We start from the raw sequence: 22,759 nt of genomic DNA on the forward strand, positions 1-22,759 counted from the left end.
CCAAGATTGTTGATTTGATATTAATTTCTTTTCTGTGTTGTAAGGAGTTAATAGAATGAAACAAAAGAATGATTTTAAAATAAATCGGAATGTTTAATAATTTTTCTCCTTATACTTTTGTTATAATTAATTGCATAATAACCTACAATATATATAGCGTATATAGTTTCCAATTTATCTTTCTCTTATCATTATATAGAAAGGTAACTATATTGATTCTGTAAATAGATTTGAAATTATAGTGTATGCGCGAATTAATTGCAATTAATAACATATTTGCATTTCGCAAGGATGTTCCTTGCTGGATAGTGCTCACGGCGTTGGAGTCATTGACGGATTTATGGCATCAACGTTGCGATTTTAGTTACCCGGACGAACAGAGTATCCGGATAGCGGGTGAAACCTCGACGCGAAGCATCTCGTCGAGGTCATCGACAAGAACCTCGAGAACGAGGTCGCAGCTCGGCGGCGATTAGCGTCGCTTGCCTACCGAAGTCGAGTCTTCGTGCTACTTCTTCTAGAGCTCCGCGAAGAATACACGCTGCGCTATTTCCAGAAAGTCGCGTTTCTCTCGCCTTTCCTTGTGGGAAGTCGTCGTCGTTGTCGTCAATCGCCGTCGTGTAAAACACCGCCTCGAAAGCGCGCTTTTACAACCACGCGGTCGCTCGGTTTCCATAAACATGCAATTAACAGCCTCTCGCGAACCTTTGTCTCTCGAAGGTTTTGCTCCGTCTAACGGATTTTCTAAGTGTCTAGTTAAGTTATGTCGCGCTTTCGGGGAAACGTTTCCTCGTCTCGAGCGGAAAGAGACTTGGAACGCGATTTCCTCGCGGCCAGGCCGGTCGATCGCGCGTCCCTTCCGCGCCGCTGACGCTGTAAATCGTAAACTAAGAGGACAAACTTCGCATCGTTTACGCGATTCAATGACGCAAACTACGTACGACTGTCATATGCGGGAATGTAATCTCCTGAGATATCGTTGAATTTAATTGCGCGCAAGCACGAGTGGAGCGACGTCGCGCGGGATTACACTCGAGGGACTCGGGCGAAGGACGCATTTCCAGCTCGTAGGTTTCCGTCGTGTAGAATCGTGCTCGCGCATAAGCGGACGTCTCTTCCGTAGATCTTGAGATTAATAAGGCAGCACAGTTCACGCTAATATCGTGGAATGCCCGCCGCGAATCGGGAATGCCGATCGCGAATTAAAAACGAGCGGAAACGCGACGATCTGGTGATTCTCCGATCCCGATTTGATTTTTCCTGAATACTAATTATTGTTGGGATGCGAAGAAGAAATATTTCGCAGATGTCCGCAACACAAACGCACGTGCATCTCTAGCGCGAGACGAAAGAAAAACGGAAAAGAGAGAGAGAGAGAGAGAGAGAGAGAGAGAGAGAGAGAGAGAGAGAGAGAAGATTCATTAACATGAGGCGCACGTATCCCAAGCGAGAATTGATGCGTTTAGAGAGCCAATCGTGAATGCGTACGATTGATTAAACGGACGACGGGCTGCGATGCAGATAACTGTTCAGCAAGTGGCTTCTAAACTTTTTCTCTTCCTCCTGCAATTTATTGACTTAACTGTCTTTAATCCAACACAATTTCAATGCAACGTACCACGTCTATTCCCATCTGGAATAATTGAAGACTCGTATACTGCCACAAACTATTAGAACCTATTAGAATATAATTTTCTGCAGTCGACAGATATTAGTATCAAATAAATTAGAAAGACGAAGATATATTAATGTGAACTTTTAAAATATTCATAAAGAGATATTTTCACATTCTTTAATATATACTGTTTCATCTGATTTATGTTGTGAACAAGAAACAAACAACTTGCCCGTTATTTGCAATATTTCTTTACACAAGAAATAGATTTTACGTAACAAAAAAATTAATAACATTGGCAATAAAAATATCTGCGGAAATTTTAAGAAAATTTAATGGCTGTCAATTATGACAATGACCCTCGCATTACAAGCAATCTGAAAACCTCTTTCGCAACGGATCCAAGTACTGACACGGGCATCTCTATAGTATTAAAATGGATTCAATTATGAACACGCAAATTTGTCGTAATATCAGCTTATTATCCGCGTCTATTTATGCTTCCCTTTACGAGCGTCTCGTAAGAGACGCTTATGTTCAGGTAAGTAAACTTACGTCGGCGGATAAAACACTCAAAGTGGTTAATGTCACCTATACCGCACCATGAGTGACCGTTAACGAGATGTAATCATTGTGCTCGGTAGACTGATTGATATTCAAGCGCGTCGTAAAGTCGATTTAATTATCACGACATTAGCGTCGGGATCTCGGCGCAACGGGCACGTTACACGTACGTTCGATGAATCCCTGATGGATAGCGTGGTTGGCGAACGTGTACGCGCATCATCTCACGTGAGACGTATTATTACGCCGGGATCGCGATGCTAGTTATTGCATTCGAATTTATGGGCGCGAATATTCAGATCGCCAAATCGGGAATCTTAGCTTTCCGAGGCCTCGAACCTTCGTATACGACTAAAATGCGATGAATGTTAGATTGTTTGGTTTTTAATGATCTTATTTTACGATCAAAACTTTTTCTTTTTCTCGGTGTATCTTCTCTCGAGCACGGATGTGAGCCGAAACGCTGATCAATCAGTACTAATTGATAGTCCATATGTCGATTATGCCATTTCTCCACGAGAGAAAAGAAAAACTGCACTAGAGAAAGTCGCTTGGCGCTTTTCCTATCTATCTAATAAGTGATTCGAAATAAATTATTCATGCTAACAATTTACGAGCGTTTCCTGTCGAAAGAAATTCATGCAATGCATGGGACACCGTGGCTGGAACAGACCACCGTGGTTGGTTCCCTAGACTGTGCTCTAAGTGCTTGACATTCTCACGAAATGTTATCTTTCAGAGAGTCTCAGGGGCACGTAGTGTCGCCATTCTCTTAGGTGACAATATTCTGGGAAAGTTGCATAGTAAGTCTGAGATAATCATATTTTCATAAAATTAGTAAACGAGGTCGAACGTGACGTATCATACGTAAAGAGACGACAGAAATGAGTACAAACGAATTAAATTTGATATTGTGTAAACTTTAATGACGTGCCCGTGAAGAGAATGAAAAAATTAATGATAAATTTCTATTATCTCATACAATATTATTAGAGGAAGTGGTGCGTTATCTATGAGAGTGCAACACGTTAGGCTTGTTTACTGTAATACTGTTATACCGTTGTAATAAAATTTAATATCAAGTTTGCAAACTTCAGATTAAGCGAAAGCTAATAGGCGTAAGATTATCGGGCGGCTATCTCTCGCGGCGCACTGCCTATTTCTTGCCGCACTTTCAATTGCGGCGTGCGCATGTAGCTCAGTTGGGATTCCGGAAATGGCGAGCCTAATCTACACGCTAGCTTAACCCAACGCGTCGATCGATCGCGAGCGTGAGTTAATTATTAATCGACGCGCCAACATGCTCGTGTAAATGACGATTACGTCGGAATTCCCGAGTCGATTCCGCATTCCGCGTGATTCGCAAGTACTGTGTAAGTTAGGTGTATCTTTAGACGTAGGACAAGAAGAATTTAAAGTTGTTTCACAAATTTGTATAAGAAAATGTAAAACTTAGCCATAGATCTTACATTTCGATCGATTGTAGAAAAATAAAATAATATCCATCGTGATATATCTTTTTCAAGTAACATAGGCAATCATTAAGGCACATGATACTTTGTGACATCGCATTGAAAAAAAAAAATTTCAAAATTTATTTTTGGATTGTAAATTTATTTCACTGAAATAAATTTTTATTTAAATATGACGAAATAAAATTTTATCTCTAGCAAATAAATCAGTTAATAAGAAAAATGAGATGTATTTCGTAGAAACGTATGTTTCACCATCACAGTCAGTTTTTTTTTAATAATTAATATTTATTTTATATTTATCGAAGAAAATTATTTCATAAGTAAGATTTGCTTCTAAATATTTTAACTTTTTTTCTCGGTGCATTACTTAATTAAATCAAATGCCGACAGATGAGTTAATGTTTCACGAATCATCGAACGCGACGTGTAGTGGGAATATATCAGGCGGGTGAAAGAATTGCCGGAAGTGCAAATAGCGCAGCTTGCTTGCGCGGGGTCAAAGTTCGCGCGGATCGCGTTGACCTACTGCTTCGAGGGCCGCAAACGCCATAAACACTTCGTGCAGCCGTATCGTTCAGTTCGTCGCGTGAATCTCTCGATACCAGAGACGACTTCGGCTTCGAGTTGCAACGGAACAGTCGCTACGAAGTGCAATGGCTCATTGTGTTAGTTTCTCATTTATTACACGTTTCGCGAAAAATCTTTGATTCTTGACACGCGAGTTTCCTCGTTAACGGCTCCTTTCGCAGAATTGTCGCAGACTTTTACTGTATAATGTGCTCATTACTTTGTATTATTTTCCGCTAATTTTACACTTTACATTGCACTTTTTCGCGTTTCCTCATCCTTTTGAGTTTTATCGGGGATAAGAATTTTGCACAAACGAAGGCTAATTTCCGAAGATTGATTACCGACGAACGCGACGAACGCGAACACCTGAGCGAATAAACACCTAGGAAAACCCGCAGCGTTGACACTGATGAATGATTTTAGCGCATGATGTCATAATTGTAAGAGGAATGTTTTCTCAGCCTCACTCCGACAACCAGTTGCGATCAGCGTGTCTTCCGCGACTCGCGGATCTGCGATTGCCGGCGAGCAAATCACGAGAAAATCTCGTTACGGTGAATCTCGGCAAACCTTCAACTTCCGGAGCCTGTTCTGAACGTATCTGAACGTTCTAAGGGTTCAACACTTCTAGTGCGCTTTCCTGGCATCAAACGAATGCTCAATCAGAATTTCTTAGTGAAAATTTCGCTCTATCGGCGTACTCATCTCAATAGAATTTTGCTAGATTTTTTTAACCGTCAGAGGGATTACGTTAAATGCACCTGGCATATGTTCGCGGCCGGGTCGCGCTAATTTGTATTCCCATAATCTGTACCGTGTTTCACCTCTGTAACCTCTCATCTTTGCTACATACGTTGCTCCCTCTCGCCCTCCCCCCCGTTCCCTCTAAGCACGCGTCTCACAAAAGTGATGCTAGTGCGACCTCCACGTTCTCAACTCGGAATACCGGTCCATCTGATATCCCGGTACTTCCTCGTTTCTGCGAGGTCGTTCGGGATCTTAAGGCTACTCGACACGCAACCGAGGAAGACAAAGATTTGAATGCAAATATCGATATAAGCAGATATGCGACGATTTAAACGTGGAAAAATGTATATCGTGAAAACTTCGACGAATATAACGAAATTGATACTCTGCTGTTGAAAGATTTGAGGAAAATTTTGCAATATTAAATTGCTTTGCGATAATAAAAGTTTTATGACGCTTTGATAGGCACGTCATATATACATAATTACAATATACTATTTTATGAGATAAAGATTAATACGCGTTACAAGTCTCATGTCTATGCTTGTATTTAAGTCTGCTAATTCAAGATTGATCACGTTGGTGTTTCTCTGGCAAGTAAATTAACGCGGTTGCACGGCATTTTACTCGTGAAAGATAACCGATATGCAATCTCTATGTTGTGGACTTGGAATACCGGTCTATTCGGTGCTTCGAGTATTCAAGTACTTCCTTATATCTGCTGCGCGCGTCACGTGTACGACCTGATCGTTACATAGTATCGCCGTGTTATCATCAAACTCGCCACGCGTCGTTGTTTCCACTCTACGTGTAAAGAAAAATAATACTAAGATTTAATGAAATTAAACGATACGAGTGTTACGATCGAGTTGTAGAAATGATTGTTTATTTTAGACAGAAAAGAATCAGACTACAATTTTCCGTACAATGATAATTATTTCTTTCCATAATTTACAGTAAAAATTTTTTTATTGATTTAATGATTAATTTGATTTAATTCACAGGCTTTTTTCCGCAATAGACTTTATTTTTAACCATGAATATCTTATCGATCACTTGACACAAAAAATTCCTTTCAAGAGTAGAAAGTCTTAATAATATACGTAATTTTCATTGCAATACAATTTTTCTAGTATGTCACATATTTTAGTTATAATATGATCAAATACATGAAAATAGCCTCCTTTTTTGTAACTTCAATTGCAAATTTTTCAAAATTATGACGTGATAAAGCAATTTGAAAATTGGATCCAAAAATTATAGGAAATGTCTAGTCTCATTTTGAGATTTCTTTTTGTTCAATCGTATAATTTGCGCAACTTAAAAAAAAAGGCAGATTTGGCCTTTGATCTATGTAAGATAGACTTTGTAATCTTATAAAATTGCTACGAAACAGACAGACTCTATATAATTTATTTTATTAATTTTTATTTTTAAATACCTTTTTTAAAAGCCTGTAAAAAAATTCTACTAAAATCCATTTTAAGTTTTATGATATTTTATATTTTTGGTATTTATCTACACTTGGAGCTTGATAGAATGATTATACAGTGGATTTCTTATAAACAAAAAATCTATTACCGTTTCTTTCAAATTTTCATCTTCAACTTGAATAAGGAATTTTCCTTAAAACGTTGGATATTCTACAGATGATTCTTCTTCTAGTCATCTTCTGTCACGAAAGGATTTTAACATATTTATGACTTAGGCAACACTCAACAATTAATCATTAATCAACTGGGAAGAGAGAAAGGGAAAGAGAGACTAGCTCAGATTTGTTTTGCGAACGACAATCAGCTTCTCGGAGCGCGGATCTCGAGGCGATTTCCGTGCGGCGTTCATTAGCAATCTAACGAAGATCATAGCGCGATCGGGAAGCGTATTACACCTCGTTACACACGCACACACTCACGTGCCTCGGGTTAAGGCTGGTCTCCGCGATCGCGGAGCACGCGACGATCCAGGAAACGCCGGCAGGCGGGATAATGCGGACGACACAAGGGGCCCTTAACAAGCATGGACGAGAGGCACATGCGCGAGCGCAATGCTGCACCCAACTAGGCTGTCTTTCCGAGACCGCCCGCATTGACGACGGGAAGGGAAAGGAAGAGAGAAAGATAAAGAGAAAGGGAGGAAGGGGGGATAATAAGAAACATACACCTCACACCGGTATAATGAGAAATATGGCGCGACTGCTAATACACCAGCTGATACTTTTTGCTACGATGCAAAGTCTTCCTTCTTTTTAGAGCATCGCTTTCCAATCACGTCTAAGCATCAGAACACTTTTGGTTACTAAAACGTTATGTTAAAAGTGTGATTACAAAATACTGGCAATAACATAACTAAAAATATGAACATCATATCTTATGCATAGATACTTTTTGTATAAATATTTTGTAAAAAAATATCTTCTATTAACATTAAACTGCATATATTAAAAATATGTTTATTTACGAAGATAATCTTTGATCGTAATTACTATCAGTTATCGAGAATAACATCGAGCCGGCAAAGCCGGATAATATTTGAATTTAATTGCGCTTTCCCGTTTTACGTCGACCATTACGATTTCATGGAAAATTGCATTGAGTGAAGCGCGCACTTTTGTTGTTCACGTTATCGTAAAAAGTGAAGGGATAAGAGATCATCGATCGCTTTTGATCGCGTTGACACAATCTTCGATCGCGGTACACCTCTCGATTTTGGAGGAAGAAGGGATACGAAAAAAGATAGTCTTAATGTCTTCAGAAATGCTTAATATTAATCGATAGCACATTTAAGGATCTAATCGACACAATGATTATTTATTTTATTTATGCTAAAGTAAAATTACAATTGTAAGACTATTTCATAATCGAATAATCTATCGGAGAGAAAAATATATTTCTTTCATCACTTCGAAATCATCTGACCATTTTTCTTTAATCGAGAAAGTATCGACTGATTTTAAAATTATCAAAATTTTTTGCAAATTGAGAGTTTTAGATGTATAAATCAATTTAATCGGCGTTACAAAATTATTATGTCTTACACAGCGCGGAAAAATAGGAGCCCCACAGCGAATGTCGATTATAAAATAATCGCAAGCTCAAAGTCGAGCCCTAAGGTAGTTGCTTCGGTTTAGAGACTATTAATTTTACCTGTGCCGTTATTCGCAAGACGCACATTGGTGCATTACTGCAGATTAATTATGCATCTGATTCTCGAGCGCCTTGGACGATTTTAAAGGCGATCGAGCTGTCAGAGCAAGTAAGAGATATCGAAGATGCGAATTAATTTCGATCGCCGCGTTGGCGATACACACGGAAAGCGGAAACGCTCGTAACTTGCGACGGTTCGCTGCGTTTAGCTTTATCTGCCGTGTTTATCCCGTACTTTGCCGTGGGTCGTAGTGTGTGGCATATTAAGTTGCTTTCCTGAAGCTGCGCATAAACAAGATAGAAGCGCGATCTTCGTATACCGCTTTTAGTGTATCTACGTGACCTAGCGTAATATAGTGACCGCGCGATTCAGCAACACACGGAGGAGTTAACAGATCAGTTGTGCAATTTCTGCTGGTAGTCATTTTCCATTTTCTCAATCTTATGATAACTACTACAAAACGTATCGCGAAAATATAATAAATAAAAAAAATTGCAATTAATTCTTTGTGAATTTTATTTTATTTTATTTAGAATCCTACATATATATGCTAAACTTTTGAAGATTCTAAACAATGATTTCTTTAGCCAATTGATTATTTGTTAAAACATGTAAGCTTGCTATCGATTCGCGAAGATTAAAGAGTACATTCTGTATACATACCCTTCGCAGCGAAAAGTTTCGACGCAGCGTTAAAAATGCAGCGAAGGTGTTGGAAAGACAGCGGGATGCAACGCTCACTTTGCGTAGCGTAAGAGAGGGATCATTAATACAATTAATAATTATTAGCTAGTAATAGAGGGGAATGGTTGAGTCCTGCGCATAACGCACACCAATACCGTTACAATCCCACATATCGCATTAGGAGAACTGCGAGAGACAGCGAAGGTGAAATCGCCTTCAATGAAATCATCTCCCCACGGGTCCAAGCCGACGACGGCTCACTGGCCTCGACGATGTCAAGGTCACTGAGACCGCCGACGTCTTCTCCGGGGAGAGGGAGAATTGTCGTTAAAATTATTGTTACGCGATCGATGGCCAATGATTAATACTGACATTGATATTAGATAATATGCAAAGAAAAAAACCGGATCGATCTCATAGCGTAACGATTAATTTCGTACCGTTAGTTTGCGGCAGGATCTGCTAATTAAGTATGTTACACATTGATATCGAGGAAATTGCAGAAGTTAGACACAAGTTAGGTGTATTGCATAGCTCGTAGCGCTATGGCGCTGCTTGATGTCTCGGCTTTCGTCGATTGCGCGATTTACTCCTACTCGAGAAATCCGAGAAGCTTCCCTTATGTTTTATATGTATATAAAATGTGGGTGTGAGAGACATAAATTCATTAAACGTATCAAGCATTTCTGACAAGGAGTTATTCAGGGTTCTCTAGCTGTCACCAAATTCGATTGTTGCATGATAAATGTTGCGTATTAGAGATTCAAAGACATATAATACGTTAAGTGTCGCGATGGCGGAATCCGTAAAATCTAAAAGTGACCCATCGGCTTTAAAATATTATAAAAAGTATCATCTGTAGGAGTGAAAAATTGAAGAACCGGGAAGAATCCCAACGTGCGCGATCTTAATTAAACTCGTTGACAGCTCCGAAATTTCTCGCGTCTCCCATCCCTGCGAGATTAAGCATGCGACGCTGCCGTGTCGCACATCAGCGGAATTTCGCACGAGCGCGTGCATAATTTCCCAGCTGGGGACATTTCTTGGAAGCGGTCGCCGAGAGACGAGATCGCTGGCGGGAGCCAGCCAAGAGAACGGGAGAGGAGTCACGAATAATTTCCACAATCTGGGATCGCTCTCTAGGGCCGTAATTTTTTTCTGAGATACACAAGACATCGCGGCATCGCGAGGTAAAATCGTATTGCGCGATCTCTCTCGGTTCTCGTGTCTCCATTCTTTCTCTCTCCTTTCGACGACTGACTTTTCGTGCACTTTTATAGTGGCAACGCGCATTAAATTCTGACCGTGTATGCGCGCTCGTATCGTGAATCGTACCGGAAGATCGTCCTTGCGGACACGTCCAGTCGCGTAACCTCCGCATTTTATCAGATTTTAATTTGGCAAACGGTACTTGGTCCTCGCGCGAGCGCGCGCGTGCGGACCATCACGGTGTACTGTTAGACGAAGCCTTGGGGGGCCGGTTTCATCGAAGGCCGCCAGTTAATCGAGTTGATTCTATGCTCTCAGTCTAACAATAAATCTGAATAGATCTATTATGAATCTCATTCATTTTATATCTCTGCGTAAAATTGAATAAAAGATTTGCTGTATAGAGCTATCCATAAATTTTCGTCAATCACGCGAAATGTAACTAAAATTTTTTCTGTTTATTATATCTCAAAAACTGCTTGTAATAAAAATTTACAAATAACCAAGTTACTTAATTTTTTAAGAACTGTCTTACTACAGTGTTTTCATTTACGAATTTTGGGACACCGGTGTATATTAATTAATGAAATAAATTTTTGAGAAAGTGTCGAGGAAATTTGTTACTTTGTTATATATGTCGTGTTTTTAGAAACGTAGCCGACACATTTTGAGCCTGAAAAATCAAGCAGCGCCATTTCTTTCGATCTCTCTCGCTCCGCTACATATGCAGGATATGTCGCAGTTTGTATGGTGTGATAATGCCTGGACTCACCGATCCTTTTCACATGGACGTCTCGATTGAAGGAGACGCTCCTCTCGGCGGGCTCTGCGACGGTAGCCCTGGGCACAACGGGGGGTAGTAAATGCGTGCCGGGAGGGTTGCAGCCTTCTCCCCCTCTTAGCAATTCTGAGCGCTGTATCGTGAGCATCCTTGCCTTTCAACCTTTTCTCCCGATCATGCCACACGACCGGCTAAGGACACCGTTTCCCGTTTCGTTCGCCCAAGCCCCGTCTCGTGCTTGCGCTTACACTTTTTCCTACCCCCAGAGAGCGTTTCTACCCCCGATCTTATTTTCCCTTTTCCTGCTCTCACGCGCACAATCGTAGACCCGATCACCGACCTGTAAGCCAAGCAAAGCTGTGCTTTTAATGTCTAAGATAATCTCCCGTCGACGGAGATTTACGAGTTCAACCCCTTGAACAAGAGTCCGTTTGTTCGTGCACGAGAGTTTGCTTGGAAGCTCGCGTTTCTCAATATGCCGATGATGGCGTGAATTTTTTCAAGAGTCGAGAAACATTAATTAGACGTAACAAACGTTCAACAATGCAATTGCGTAAGCTGATAGGGCATATCAATTGTAACAAGCTCTTCCAGACTCGCTCCGCTTTCCAAACAAACAATCGGCTGAATTGTTCCTCAATCGTGAGAGTGCAATTTACGTTCGAGAATGCGCGCTTTCCGTGCATGATATTTCTACGCATGCGTACGTGTTTGTGCGCGCGCGCGCAGTGTGCATGCGTGAAAAACGTGAGAGAAAGAGAAGTGATAGCATCGTGCGTTCCCGGCGACGCGTCTATACTAGCGCATGCCAACTGTAGATAGATGATGATAAACGCAACGAGTGATAATGGTTCTCTTTGTCGTCATGCAGGCAGATGGGATACTCGAGATACGTGCAACGAAGTATAATGACAGTGACAGGGGGGATGACGGTGACGGCGCATAATATCGGCAATGGATTTGCTGATGAGAACTTTGCTAATAGGAGCGATTGTGCGATAACGCCGCCGATCGCAGCTTTTTCCTTACATCCGTCCGCATTAAGCGTTATCGTAATTATGGCCAGGATTCTGGATGTAACTCCGTGGTTTTCCTATCGATCCTACGATCTAAACGCAACGACACCTAATTTAAATTTCATAGAGGCTGAAGCTTCAAAGCCTCACGTCGCCGGCTCGGGGCAGCGAGATATGAAGTCAACTTGATTTTAATTAATTCCTGATATGGCGCGAGTAAATTGTCCAATTTTGTTTTTGTCTTATTTTGTCGTCTGCCACGAGTAAATGTTATTCCGAGAAGAATTCATTCTTTGCACGAAAATATCGCCTCACGTATTCGTAGATTGTCTTTCAATTGAGACCGTCAATTTCCGTAGGTGTTTACGAATTTAATAATCGATATAGTCAATTTTCAAGTTACATATTGAGATACGAGACTCTTATTTTCATTATTCAGTTCGGAATATATTTTTTCTCAAGATTAATCGCATTTACTTGTATATTGCTTCATAATGCGACGAAAGACGTGCGCAATAAAACCTATCGACACGCGATAAAGAATCTTTTCTCATGGAAAATAAAAAGAAGAGACGCGCACAGCCGTAAACGTATTGAAACGAATAGAGAATTGTCTTATCGACGAGAACCGTAACTGTCCATCGTTTCAATGATCAGCTGTTGTGAGACGTCAATCGTTTTCACGAATTTACGTAAATCGATAAGGCAATCAATCTCGTGCCTCGCGGCATATAGAAGTAAAATGGCTGGACATGGTCATTTCAATAAAAACGATTCTAAAAATACTGCTGACGACGGTCACTTGGACGACACTCAAGCGGAAGCGTCGGGACTGCTCATTATCATTATAAGCGTTTTATTTCACTAGGTGTTTTTCGCGCTGTCGTGTAAAAACAACGTCCTCCTTTTTTTTTAAGAAGTCGGCCTTCGTCGCGATGCTTTTGTTGCGTGAAGTGGACGTTGCGACGTGCAGCCGATACGCACACTGTGCTTCAAAATTTATTGCTAATAATCAATAATTTGTTTGAAAATTTAAATTTATTTCATCTCAAGATTGAAGCCTTGTATGAAGCCTTTGATTTAAAATATTTATATAATTAAAAGAAATTATGTTATATATTAAAAAAATCAAAGATACAATGAGACAAGCTGCATGAATTGATTTTGAGGAGGAACTGTCCTATTTTCCGGAATATTTCCAATTATTAAAGATTTTAAGTATCTCTATCACGGCAGAAGCTGTTCGAGAACAGCGCTGTATAAGGAATTAACATTCGTCGGGTGTTTTTGCCCACTCGCGCGGTCAGGTTATCTGGAACAAATAAAAGTGACCCTGCACGCGCGTACGTGTCCATCTCTCAAGGCCATCTGACCAAAGTGACACGTTGCCTTGTTGAGTTCTCGTTCTCGTATACGTGACACGTGGGGGTGAGCCGTCACTCAACGACTTTATTAGCCCCGCGAGAGCGCAAGGGAAGAGAGACGCGGGTTGCAAATGAGACAATTCACATGAACTCGATTCAGGGATTAAGATGCACTCGGGAGGCTTCGGTAGCCATATTTGGCAAAGAGGACCGCATAGGCCGCCGGGCTGTTCTCTCCGCGGGGACCCCGCTATAAAAACTGGCGTTAATATATTTTTTTTCGGGATTCGAGAGTTTACGACGGGATCCTTTCGCGCATCGACTCCCACGCGCCTTCTAGTCGCCCTAATCGCGTGGAGAAACCCTCGATTCGATCCGGAGGGGGGCCGAAAAAAAAAAGAAAACAAAAATCGGCGATGAGCGCAGGTTTCGACCAGCCGTCTCGTCTAATGTACGAGAAGGCTCTCTAATGCGTCCTTCGTTACTCGCCACGACGCTGGATAACAGTAAAACGAAGGATAAGAATGTTGCTAAGTGCGACGACACGACACGGCTATATTCTTGCGATTTTAATTCCGCCCTATGCGTTCCACGACGTATATATATTTTTTTTCTTCCTTGCAAAGGGAAGACGGGAATTAAGGTAGTTGATGGCAAGCGAAGAAAATTATATCGGGTTATGCAAGAACGACATCGTGTCGCAGTTTTCGTAAGATATACTTTTAAAATACGTTCGAGATAGCATCCTATTATTCTTTGTTGTATTCTCATTGTGCTGCACAAGGATAATATTATCGCATTGTTTTATAAATTTTTTAATACGATTGCAACGATGGAAATTATTATTTATTTCTTGAATATATCGAATTGAAAGATAAATCCAAATTTATTTATTTTATTTATTTTTTTTTAACATTGTAGCGAGACTGTTGCAATTTTGTGGCCTGTGCTGATGGCGGCACACACGCGATGCAGGGTCTCTTAATACGTGTTATTTGTTGCTTCCTGATGTTGCATAACGGCGCAAACAGAAATAATAAAAACGGCCTCTGCTAGAGCGTGCGACGACGCTCACATTCCGAATTTTGCGGTTTCATGTCGCAATGTCCTCGTCCGTTCAGTCATTAGCGGCGGCGAGTCAAAAACACGATCGAATTCGCGTGCTAGAATTAGAACCTTCACGGGCTGATGAAAGATATGTAAAAAATATGAGGGAGTATTAAAAACCGTACCAAGTCAGGGCAAGATCGTATCTTCGCATCGCGTTTCAAATGTTTCTTCTAACGGTTCCGCGCCCGCCTTTGAAATATTTTACATTCGTTATGAGACCGAATAACAGCGCGAAAATCAAAATCGCGTCGGCAATACAATAAAATCACATCAAGTTATACGACACTATTTTCTAGCCCTATAACGAGCACGTTCGCGACGTAATAAACACTCCCGTTTCACGCGCAAAACGTTTAGCACCTTCTTCATTGACTTTTATTGACGTGTAGAAACCCGACAATAAAATCGGAAGAAGCAGTCCGCAATTTCCCCGCGACCAGATGCGAAGGATCCGCTCGACCCTCGGAGGTGCGAAGCCTCCGCAATCGTAATTCAACCAACGCCATTAGAAAGCTGTTGCTGGATTATAGAGCACGAGAAAATCCAAATGGAGTGACAATCATAAATCGTTTATATGTGCTATTGAAGAATCTCATGCAATTTTCTTATATAACTCCACATAATAGTTTAATAGGTTTGAAGCTTATGTTTCTAAGACTATACTCGGGAAAAACATTTTTGCTGAAGCATCTAAAAATTTAAAAATAAATTTTTTAGATTATCAAAATAATTATATAGGCCATTCCAGTATGATAAGTAAGGCTCGAAAAAGTTGTAATATTCTGAGTTTCTTACGTAATAATTTTAATAATTTAACAAAATTATTTTCAAATCTGTATCTAGCTAAATTTTTCTTCAGCAAAATCATTCTTTTCATGAACGTCTCGGGCAACAAGGTTCTCATCTGCGTTGGTTTTTTGGAAGAAAATTTTTAAATTAATACATTAACAAATTTTATATGAAAAAATTTTATTTACTACTTTTAATAATTAAAATATTTTAATAATTGCAAGCGATTCCATTTCTTACAAATTTTCACGAAAGTGTTAATCTTTTAAAGCTTCGGACTGTTTTGTATGTTTGCAATTTTTGCACGTTTGAATCATGATTAAGTTAAAGACCCTGATTAATTAATAATGTTTAATAACTTGTTTCTTGACCAACATTTTATAAAATTCTACAATCTTGAATAATCAGAAGAGATTATTTTTCTCACACGAATTTGAACACTTAAACATTCAGGTAATTGTCTCTCCTTGGGGCCACTCGTTCGTTGAGCGCGCTCGTTCACGAAAACAAGTTGATGAGACCCGTTTTTATCTCTTACTCTTTCGCTGGCGAAGTGGTGCGTTTTACAGTTAATACCGCCAGACTGTCCAATAAATTTACGCGGACATCATATATAGTATGACCGAAAAAAGATACGCCGGTTTCGAGTGGACGCTCATTACGAGCAACTGCGGCATTTCCGCGTGCGAGCCCGGCGCTTATTTTTCTTAACGCTCTCGCAAACTTGAAATCCACCTTTCGTTTCTAGCCGTCGCTCGTTACGCCGCGCAGTCGGAGAATCGACGAGACCGGGGGAAAGATTTTAATTTAGATGGCCGCGCGCGCACGAGGAGAGGAATTGCGCCGCGCTCGTGTAAAAGCCAGGAGGAAACCTCGCGCGCGCGTGTTCTTCGGAGGGGGAGCATCGGCACTTATAAAATTCCTGCTTCGACGCTGCCCTTCCCGACGCTCCACGTAGATCCCTATGAACTTAATCTCTAACGGTTTACAAGCACCCTAGTTCGGGATCGACGAATCCCTGCGTTTACGTCCGATAGATCGTATCTCGGACGCGCTTTCAGCCGTTCAGAATTCTCCGGTTTGTTCAGCTCGATATCGTTTCTTTTCGATCTTTTGAAATCTGTCGCGGCTTCCAACATTTTCATCTTTTTATTCGGCCTGGCTCGCGTAAGAGGTTTCGCAAATTTGAACGGCATTGCACTTTCTCATTTCGGTTATCACACTTCGAAGATAATTTTTAGATCTCCGCATAAAATTTTGTCAACGTTATCAAAATCATCATAGCAACAAGCTTTCGACATTTGCAGTGACTTCGTGATGATAACGAAAGTATTCATGAATTTATAATTATATTTTATATTCTGTTTAAAAAGCTATAGTTGGAGTTATCATAAATTAGTGTCATGACGTGTTTAAGATCAAGATTTCAACACTATAAAGTCAAATATAAACTTGTTTTTATCTTCATACGACTAATTTTAGAATAGGTAATAATTTTTAGAAAAGTTTTTCAATTCTTCTTATCTATATTAAATAATTCTGCAGTCTGATGTAAGAATCTTCTTAAACATTTTGTTTTTTGTCGTAATCGACATAATCTTTTTTATGTCGATTTCTGAAGAACATTAATAAATACCGTCCGAGAGAACGACCCGTTATTATATCGCTCTAACCAACGCGGAAATATGACTCAAAACTAATAGAACACGATGCCGTGACACGGTACGCGCGCAACGAGCATGACGCAGATGCCAGAAATGGAAATGGAAATCACACAAGTTGCGACTCGTGACTCGGGAGAGAGAGAAAAAGAAAGAAAAAAAAAACGGCGCGATCGCTTTATTTGCGTAACTGCTATTACACATTCCGCGCACCTTCTTTGTCGCTCGGTTATGCGAAGCGACGGCGGCGGCGGCGGCGGCCCATCGCTTATCCGCGGCCTGGCGCGAGAAATCCGGACGCCACGCGAAGGGTCACGTTACGTGCGGGTGCATTATGGTGAATGGATCCAGCAACGGCGATTCCCATCGAAGGCGTCCGTCCCGTCTCTTTCTCGCTCGCTCGCTCGCTCGCTCGCGCGCGCGCGCAAGTAACACTGACACACTTCGTACACGTCAAGGCCGAAAGTTCTCCCGGTACACGGTGCTTATCGTTGCACCGTCTCGCGTATTCGTCTTCTTTATATCCGCGCATACGTCTCAATTGCGACTACACGCGACGCACGCCCGTCCGCCGTACGCTGAAACGCCACGCCGTGCGATAAAACCGTATCGGGAGATTCAGCGAGGGGATTTGCACCTCGGGCTGATGGGCGCGATCTTCATCTCGCGAGTGCGGACAGGCGAAAGGGCGAAAGGAAAACAGTGAAAAAGGAGCAATCGTGTTCTGCGCATCGAATCTACTTGAGAGTGAACGGTTCTCAGGGAACTGTAATACAGATCATTTTTTTAAAAATGAAATAAATGAAATTGAAATACACTTTTGAAAAAGATAATTTTAATTAATACATAAATACATGTCAGAAAAGAGAAAAGTGCTCCGAAATATATGTCTGATCATTGAGCTATTTAAACTACTTGCCTGAGCTTCGAAATGCGAAAGATAATCCGTTTGATTATATTTTTGAAACATACAATTATTCTTAATATAATTAATCACATTACAATTTTCATTATAAAATTAATTATTACAAATCACAATTTTTCTTGCATGCTTCAATAAATTTCTTTAAAAGTGTAATAATAAGACTTACTTATTTAACATCATATAGTTATTTTTTAATATAATAAAAAAAGAAATACATATTTTTAATATATTGAATAATAATTAATTCAATACAAACTTTTGCTTTATTAAGTTTAAAGAAAATACTACTGTAGAATCAATCAAAACGTAATTAACAATTAAGTATTATTATACGTCTGGATTTATAAAATTAAATTGTGCAACCCTGTAATATCTCTTCATAATTAGACTTTTCATCAAACTACCTCCAAGCTGGCTGTCATCAACAAATAACACGGTAATTACGAGACAACTTTCATGTGTCGTACTTAATAAAAATCTCATTCGACACGCAAGGTAGATCTGATGATTCAGAGGCGTGCGTTACTTGGACTGGCCGCGTAATTCGCGTAAATCTTTTTGCATATTAATTCAGGAGACTCGCTTAATCTCGACAGACATCCCTGAGAATAGAGTTGACTGTCACGCACGTGCTGGACATTTCCATAAATGTTTATTCCCCGCCGTAATCGGCGCACTCGGACGTCGGCGCGTTGTTAATACGGCCGCATCAATGAATAATACGCGTACCTCCTCCATATCCTGCTCGTCCCGCGAGCGGCCCTCGCGTCATATCGCGATCGCTCCCCATAGCGAGCGGGCGAGGAGCTCGCGCATGATCGGCCGACTCGATCTCGGTACGGGCAGATTAAACGCCTAGATTCGCGAGCGCGCGCCGCGAGAGAGGCCTAGCTGCCTAGCCGCACACGCGGTGATTAAAGTGTCCGTTAACGCGAGTTAATTGATCTTTCAGTTAATGGGATATTACCCTTCCGCTGGATTTCTGGTTTGCCCAGCGTCCAGCGCCCAGCGCCCAGCGCCCGGTCGGCCGACCGACCGACCAGCCGGCAGATCCAATCTGCGCGCGAAATAACTCGCGCTCTCGCTCTCGCGCGGGACTCTCTATAATCCATTCGGCCCCGCGAACGCACAGCGCAGAAAACCTACCTACCCGACCTACCGAAGACGCTCGTATCGTTTCCCTTTCGATCAACGTTCGCGACCCCGCGGTATAATCGAGCCGAGCGTATCTGCCGATTCGATCCCGCGCGCCGCGGATCAGCTTGTGGCAGTAACATCCTCGTCATCGTCATCGTCGTCGTCAATATGTATCGATATCACTTCGTCCCTATCGATATTGGATTTACCTTTACTAGTACAGTAGCATTCCGATCGCTTAGATATCCGGTATATTCTCTCTAAGGATACGCCCCTTCAGGTACGATCGCGGTTCCCCGAGCGGAACCAGAAGAACGAGAAGAATAAGGACCTCGTTTCTCTCTTTCAGAGAGAGATAGGGAGAGACTCGGTGGTTATATTCGAACTGAACACTCTCACGTTCGGCAACTGTCACCATCACCCGACCCGAGCGACTAACACCACAGATTACAATTGATTAGCGAAGCGAATTTTCTCCTGCCTTTCCTTTTCTGGCGCCAATTTGCGACACTTGTCGTTATCCGACACCCAAGATGTAACACCCAAGGCCGAAAACACTCGACACCGGATAGACCGGCAAACCGATCTTCTAAACTGTCTCGCACTATTGGATGTATATGTATATCCGGGGTATCACTCGATATTACGCGATCCTTCGAACCCGAACTCGCTTGTATTGACACCTTGTCGCTAACAACACTGATGACATTCGTACCTCGCGCGACTCAGCTGCTGGGACGACCCGGATGACCAGGGGGTCCTGGACCAGGGGTACAGACGCGAAGACCGCCGCCACACCACGCACACGCCGCTCGTTCTCCGTTCGTTCTTCGCCGAGCGCCGAAGAACTAATAAAAGCTGGGACCCAGCTTGAAACTGCGTAGGCCGCTTACTACTCCTTCCACCGCGGCACTCCGTCCTATCCCACCGGTGTACCGGACTCGGGCACCGACAGAGACAGGCAGGAGAGTAGGCACGGATGGACGGACGGACGAACGGACGGACGTACAGAGCGACTTCAAGGTATACACATGCCGAGAACCGCGACGAGTCTCTAAGTAAATAGTGTTGGTCCTCCAATAAATCCTTAGAATAGATGCATCAATAAATGATTAGATAGCGTTGTTGAATCAGAGACTTCAATTTTTGCTCAAGAGGAATATTACGTTAGTTTATATTATTTTTTGATACGTCAGAGTCTAAGTTTAAATAATCAAATGATCTTAACATTAAAGAGTTGAGATGTTGGAGTCTAGCCAGAATTATGAAGAACGTTACTTTGCGTATAATGAGTTATTTTAACGAAAGTCTTAAAATATCGACTTTTAAAAATTCTTTTAAATTGAATTTCTTTTGGATTTGTTGTTAGAGTAAATAAACATTAAGTGACGAATGTTTTAAATGTTAAATTTATTAATGTGAGAAATATATTTAAAACTAGTAATAAACAAAATATGTTATAAACTTAATATTATTAATCAAATGATCACGATTCTTAAAATGTACATTTGTTAAAAGTATTTTTGCCATTATTTTTTATAAAAATAAAGATACAAGAAAATATGCACGTATTAATGTATTGAGATATTATGCTTATTATGCGTTCACCTTTCTCATAAATCAGATGTGAATGTTATTTCGAAAGGTCGATATTTTATAGAATTTTTAATATTGTACATGTCTTGCTAAAATTTTTGCAATGTTACATTGATATTTCAGGGAAATTTATTAATTTATATGCTATTTATACTGGTACGTGTACAGATATTTATTTGAAGAAGAGAAATTAACTTTGGAAAAAATTCACATATTTACAAGATTAAGTTCTGTTTGATGTTGTTGCGCGCTGAAAAAAGTTTGTCGATTCAAATTATGCGATGCTAACGCCTGATTAATACTTTCGGTCAAAAAATTGATATCGATTAACTGATGATGAGAAATATATGGTGTCCGAGACATCGTGCAAGTATATCAATGCCTATCAGATCCCAACTCGCGTTGATCCCTGGAGTTGTCCGCGTTCGCGTGATACTGTCGCTTTAACAAGTTTTCTCTCTTTTTCTCTCTTTATCTATTGTAATCTGTATTGTAACGTTCTACCCAGTGCCGCACTCAAAACGGTCCGATGACTCGATCATTTCACGATCAGTCCTGCTTGATTAATACCTCAGCCAAAATTGATGTCGATGGATATTGATGATGAAAGATACACGGTGTCAGGTGGTCGATACCTCGCGCAACCATATCAGTGCCATCACTAGCGGTCGGGCCCAATCCGATGCTGGTCACTCGCACTGATCATCACTCGTTGTCGCTTCTGCAAGTTTTTCGTCTTTTTCTGTCTCCTACTTTCTCTATCTTTCTCCTCGACCACTCTCTTCTCACCCACCTATCTCCCCCTACCTGAGCGATTGCACGCTGTTGCTGTTGCTGCTGGTGAACGTCACTCGGTCAAGGTCCCCCACCAAAAACCTGTACTACGCTCGCCACTTTGCTCGGTCTTGTCACGGCCGACTTGGTCCATGGACAATGCTATACTTGGTGTGAACCGACGGTCGCCAGACGAGGGTGAGGCTCCCCGTCTCGTCCTCGATAGCGTTTTAGCGATGCTAAGTGAATAGAGTGATGAATATGGGCTTCGGCCTTCGGTGTGCACTCATCGTACATTTCGCGCTAAATGTTGCTTTCTGGTTATATTGACTGTCTGTGCAATCTTTTCACACCAGTCGATCTACCGTTTGACACCAAACAGCGAAGATACATGATTATAGTAGAATCTGTTCGATGGATGTGTTTCTTTAGACTTGGAATATTCAAGATTTTTGTAGTTTCTTGTATAACCAAATGAGATATAATCGCGTGAAATAGATAATTATGTATTCATTAAATAGCAGATTGCAAGAAAATGTTTTTAAATGTTTCAGAGTACTTTAAATATTTTTTATCTAGTATCTATTACTTAATGTTATAAATTAGTTTTTATAAATTTCTTATTTGTGATCAGAGATATATATAGAGTAACTAAAATCGTTTTTTAATTATGTATTGTATAATGCGCAGACTAAAAAAAATCTCTGTCGATATTACTTGTTTGCCGAAGTTTCTACAGGTTGTTGCAAATAGTTAAGGGGCAAATGTTTATGGTCTTGGCGAAGCGTTGATTCGCGATCTACGGTCGGCGTCACGGACGGTAGCATATCCCGATAATAACAGGATATTTTACGATCGATTTGGTGGATAAGCGTGTTTACGTTAGAGATCTGGTCTCCGGACTTTATGCAGGGCTCCGTGCGGCGTATCGACACGCGGCGTTGAGATGATACGTGGGGCATTTCAGCGAATATGACTATAAATAAAGAAAATAACGAGGAGAGGCTACTGGGCCGGGGCCGGGCTGGCCGAGAGAGTAACAGGTACGCAGGAGGCGAGTTACCGGGAGAAAATTGTGCGCCACTAAATATAAGTATCAAGGAGGGGTATATATAGCGGCGTAGAGAGTAGAACGGACAGAGTACAATTACACGTGATTGAGGATCGGTCTTGTTTCTATTTTGTCTTGATTTCTGTGGGTAGTTAGCCCTGATCCCCGCGTGGCCGGCCCAATCACAATGTCGACTCTCTCACCGGAGCGGAGGCCTATTATGATTGGCGTAATCATCGCATGGGCGAATCAGCGGCACTCACTCGGCTACATAAATAATTGAGCCTTAAAGTCGGCCTACGTGCCGTGGATCTAGCTGATGAGGGGTGGACGGACCGGCGGACGGATGAAGAGACGGTGCTCCACATTGGACATGCCGCCGTGCGCGCCATGCCGCCTCTAAGAGGAGAGTTATTGCGTAGCATGATGATGGGGCAGCAAGGCGGATCGTTAAGATGCGCACCCTCGATGGAGCCGCCGCCTGTCCCGCGGAAAAATGCGTTTATGCAAAGCGCCGATCTAATAAATGTCCCCGGGTTACTACTCA

At 41.4% G+C, this 22,759-nt stretch overlaps 1 protein-coding gene across 4 annotated transcripts in view; it reads right to left on the minus strand.

Annotated features, from left to right (window-relative positions):
* Window positions 1–19,659, minus strand: part of LOC105207588 — a 113,663-nt gene extending 94,004 nt beyond the window's left edge. For 2 of the 4 annotated variants that reach the window (XM_011177133.3, XM_039457503.1), the window contains exons 1-2: window positions 19,507–19,659; window positions 10,781–11,129 (exon numbers count right to left, since the gene is read on the minus strand). In XM_011177133.3, coding sequence (XP_011175435.1) covers window positions 10,781–10,937 — 157 coding nt within the window. In that variant the 5' untranslated portion in view covers window positions 10,938–11,129; window positions 19,507–19,659. The other 2 variants (XM_039457504.1, XM_039457505.1) reach the window with 2 other exon arrangements.
* Window positions 19,660–22,759: the final 3,100 nt, after the last annotated feature.

The sequence above is a fragment of the Solenopsis invicta genome, chromosome 14 (assembly GCF_016802725.1).
Source record: "Solenopsis invicta isolate M01_SB chromosome 14, UNIL_Sinv_3.0, whole genome shotgun sequence".
Taxonomy (NCBI): Eukaryota; Metazoa; Arthropoda; class Insecta; order Hymenoptera; family Formicidae; genus Solenopsis; species Solenopsis invicta.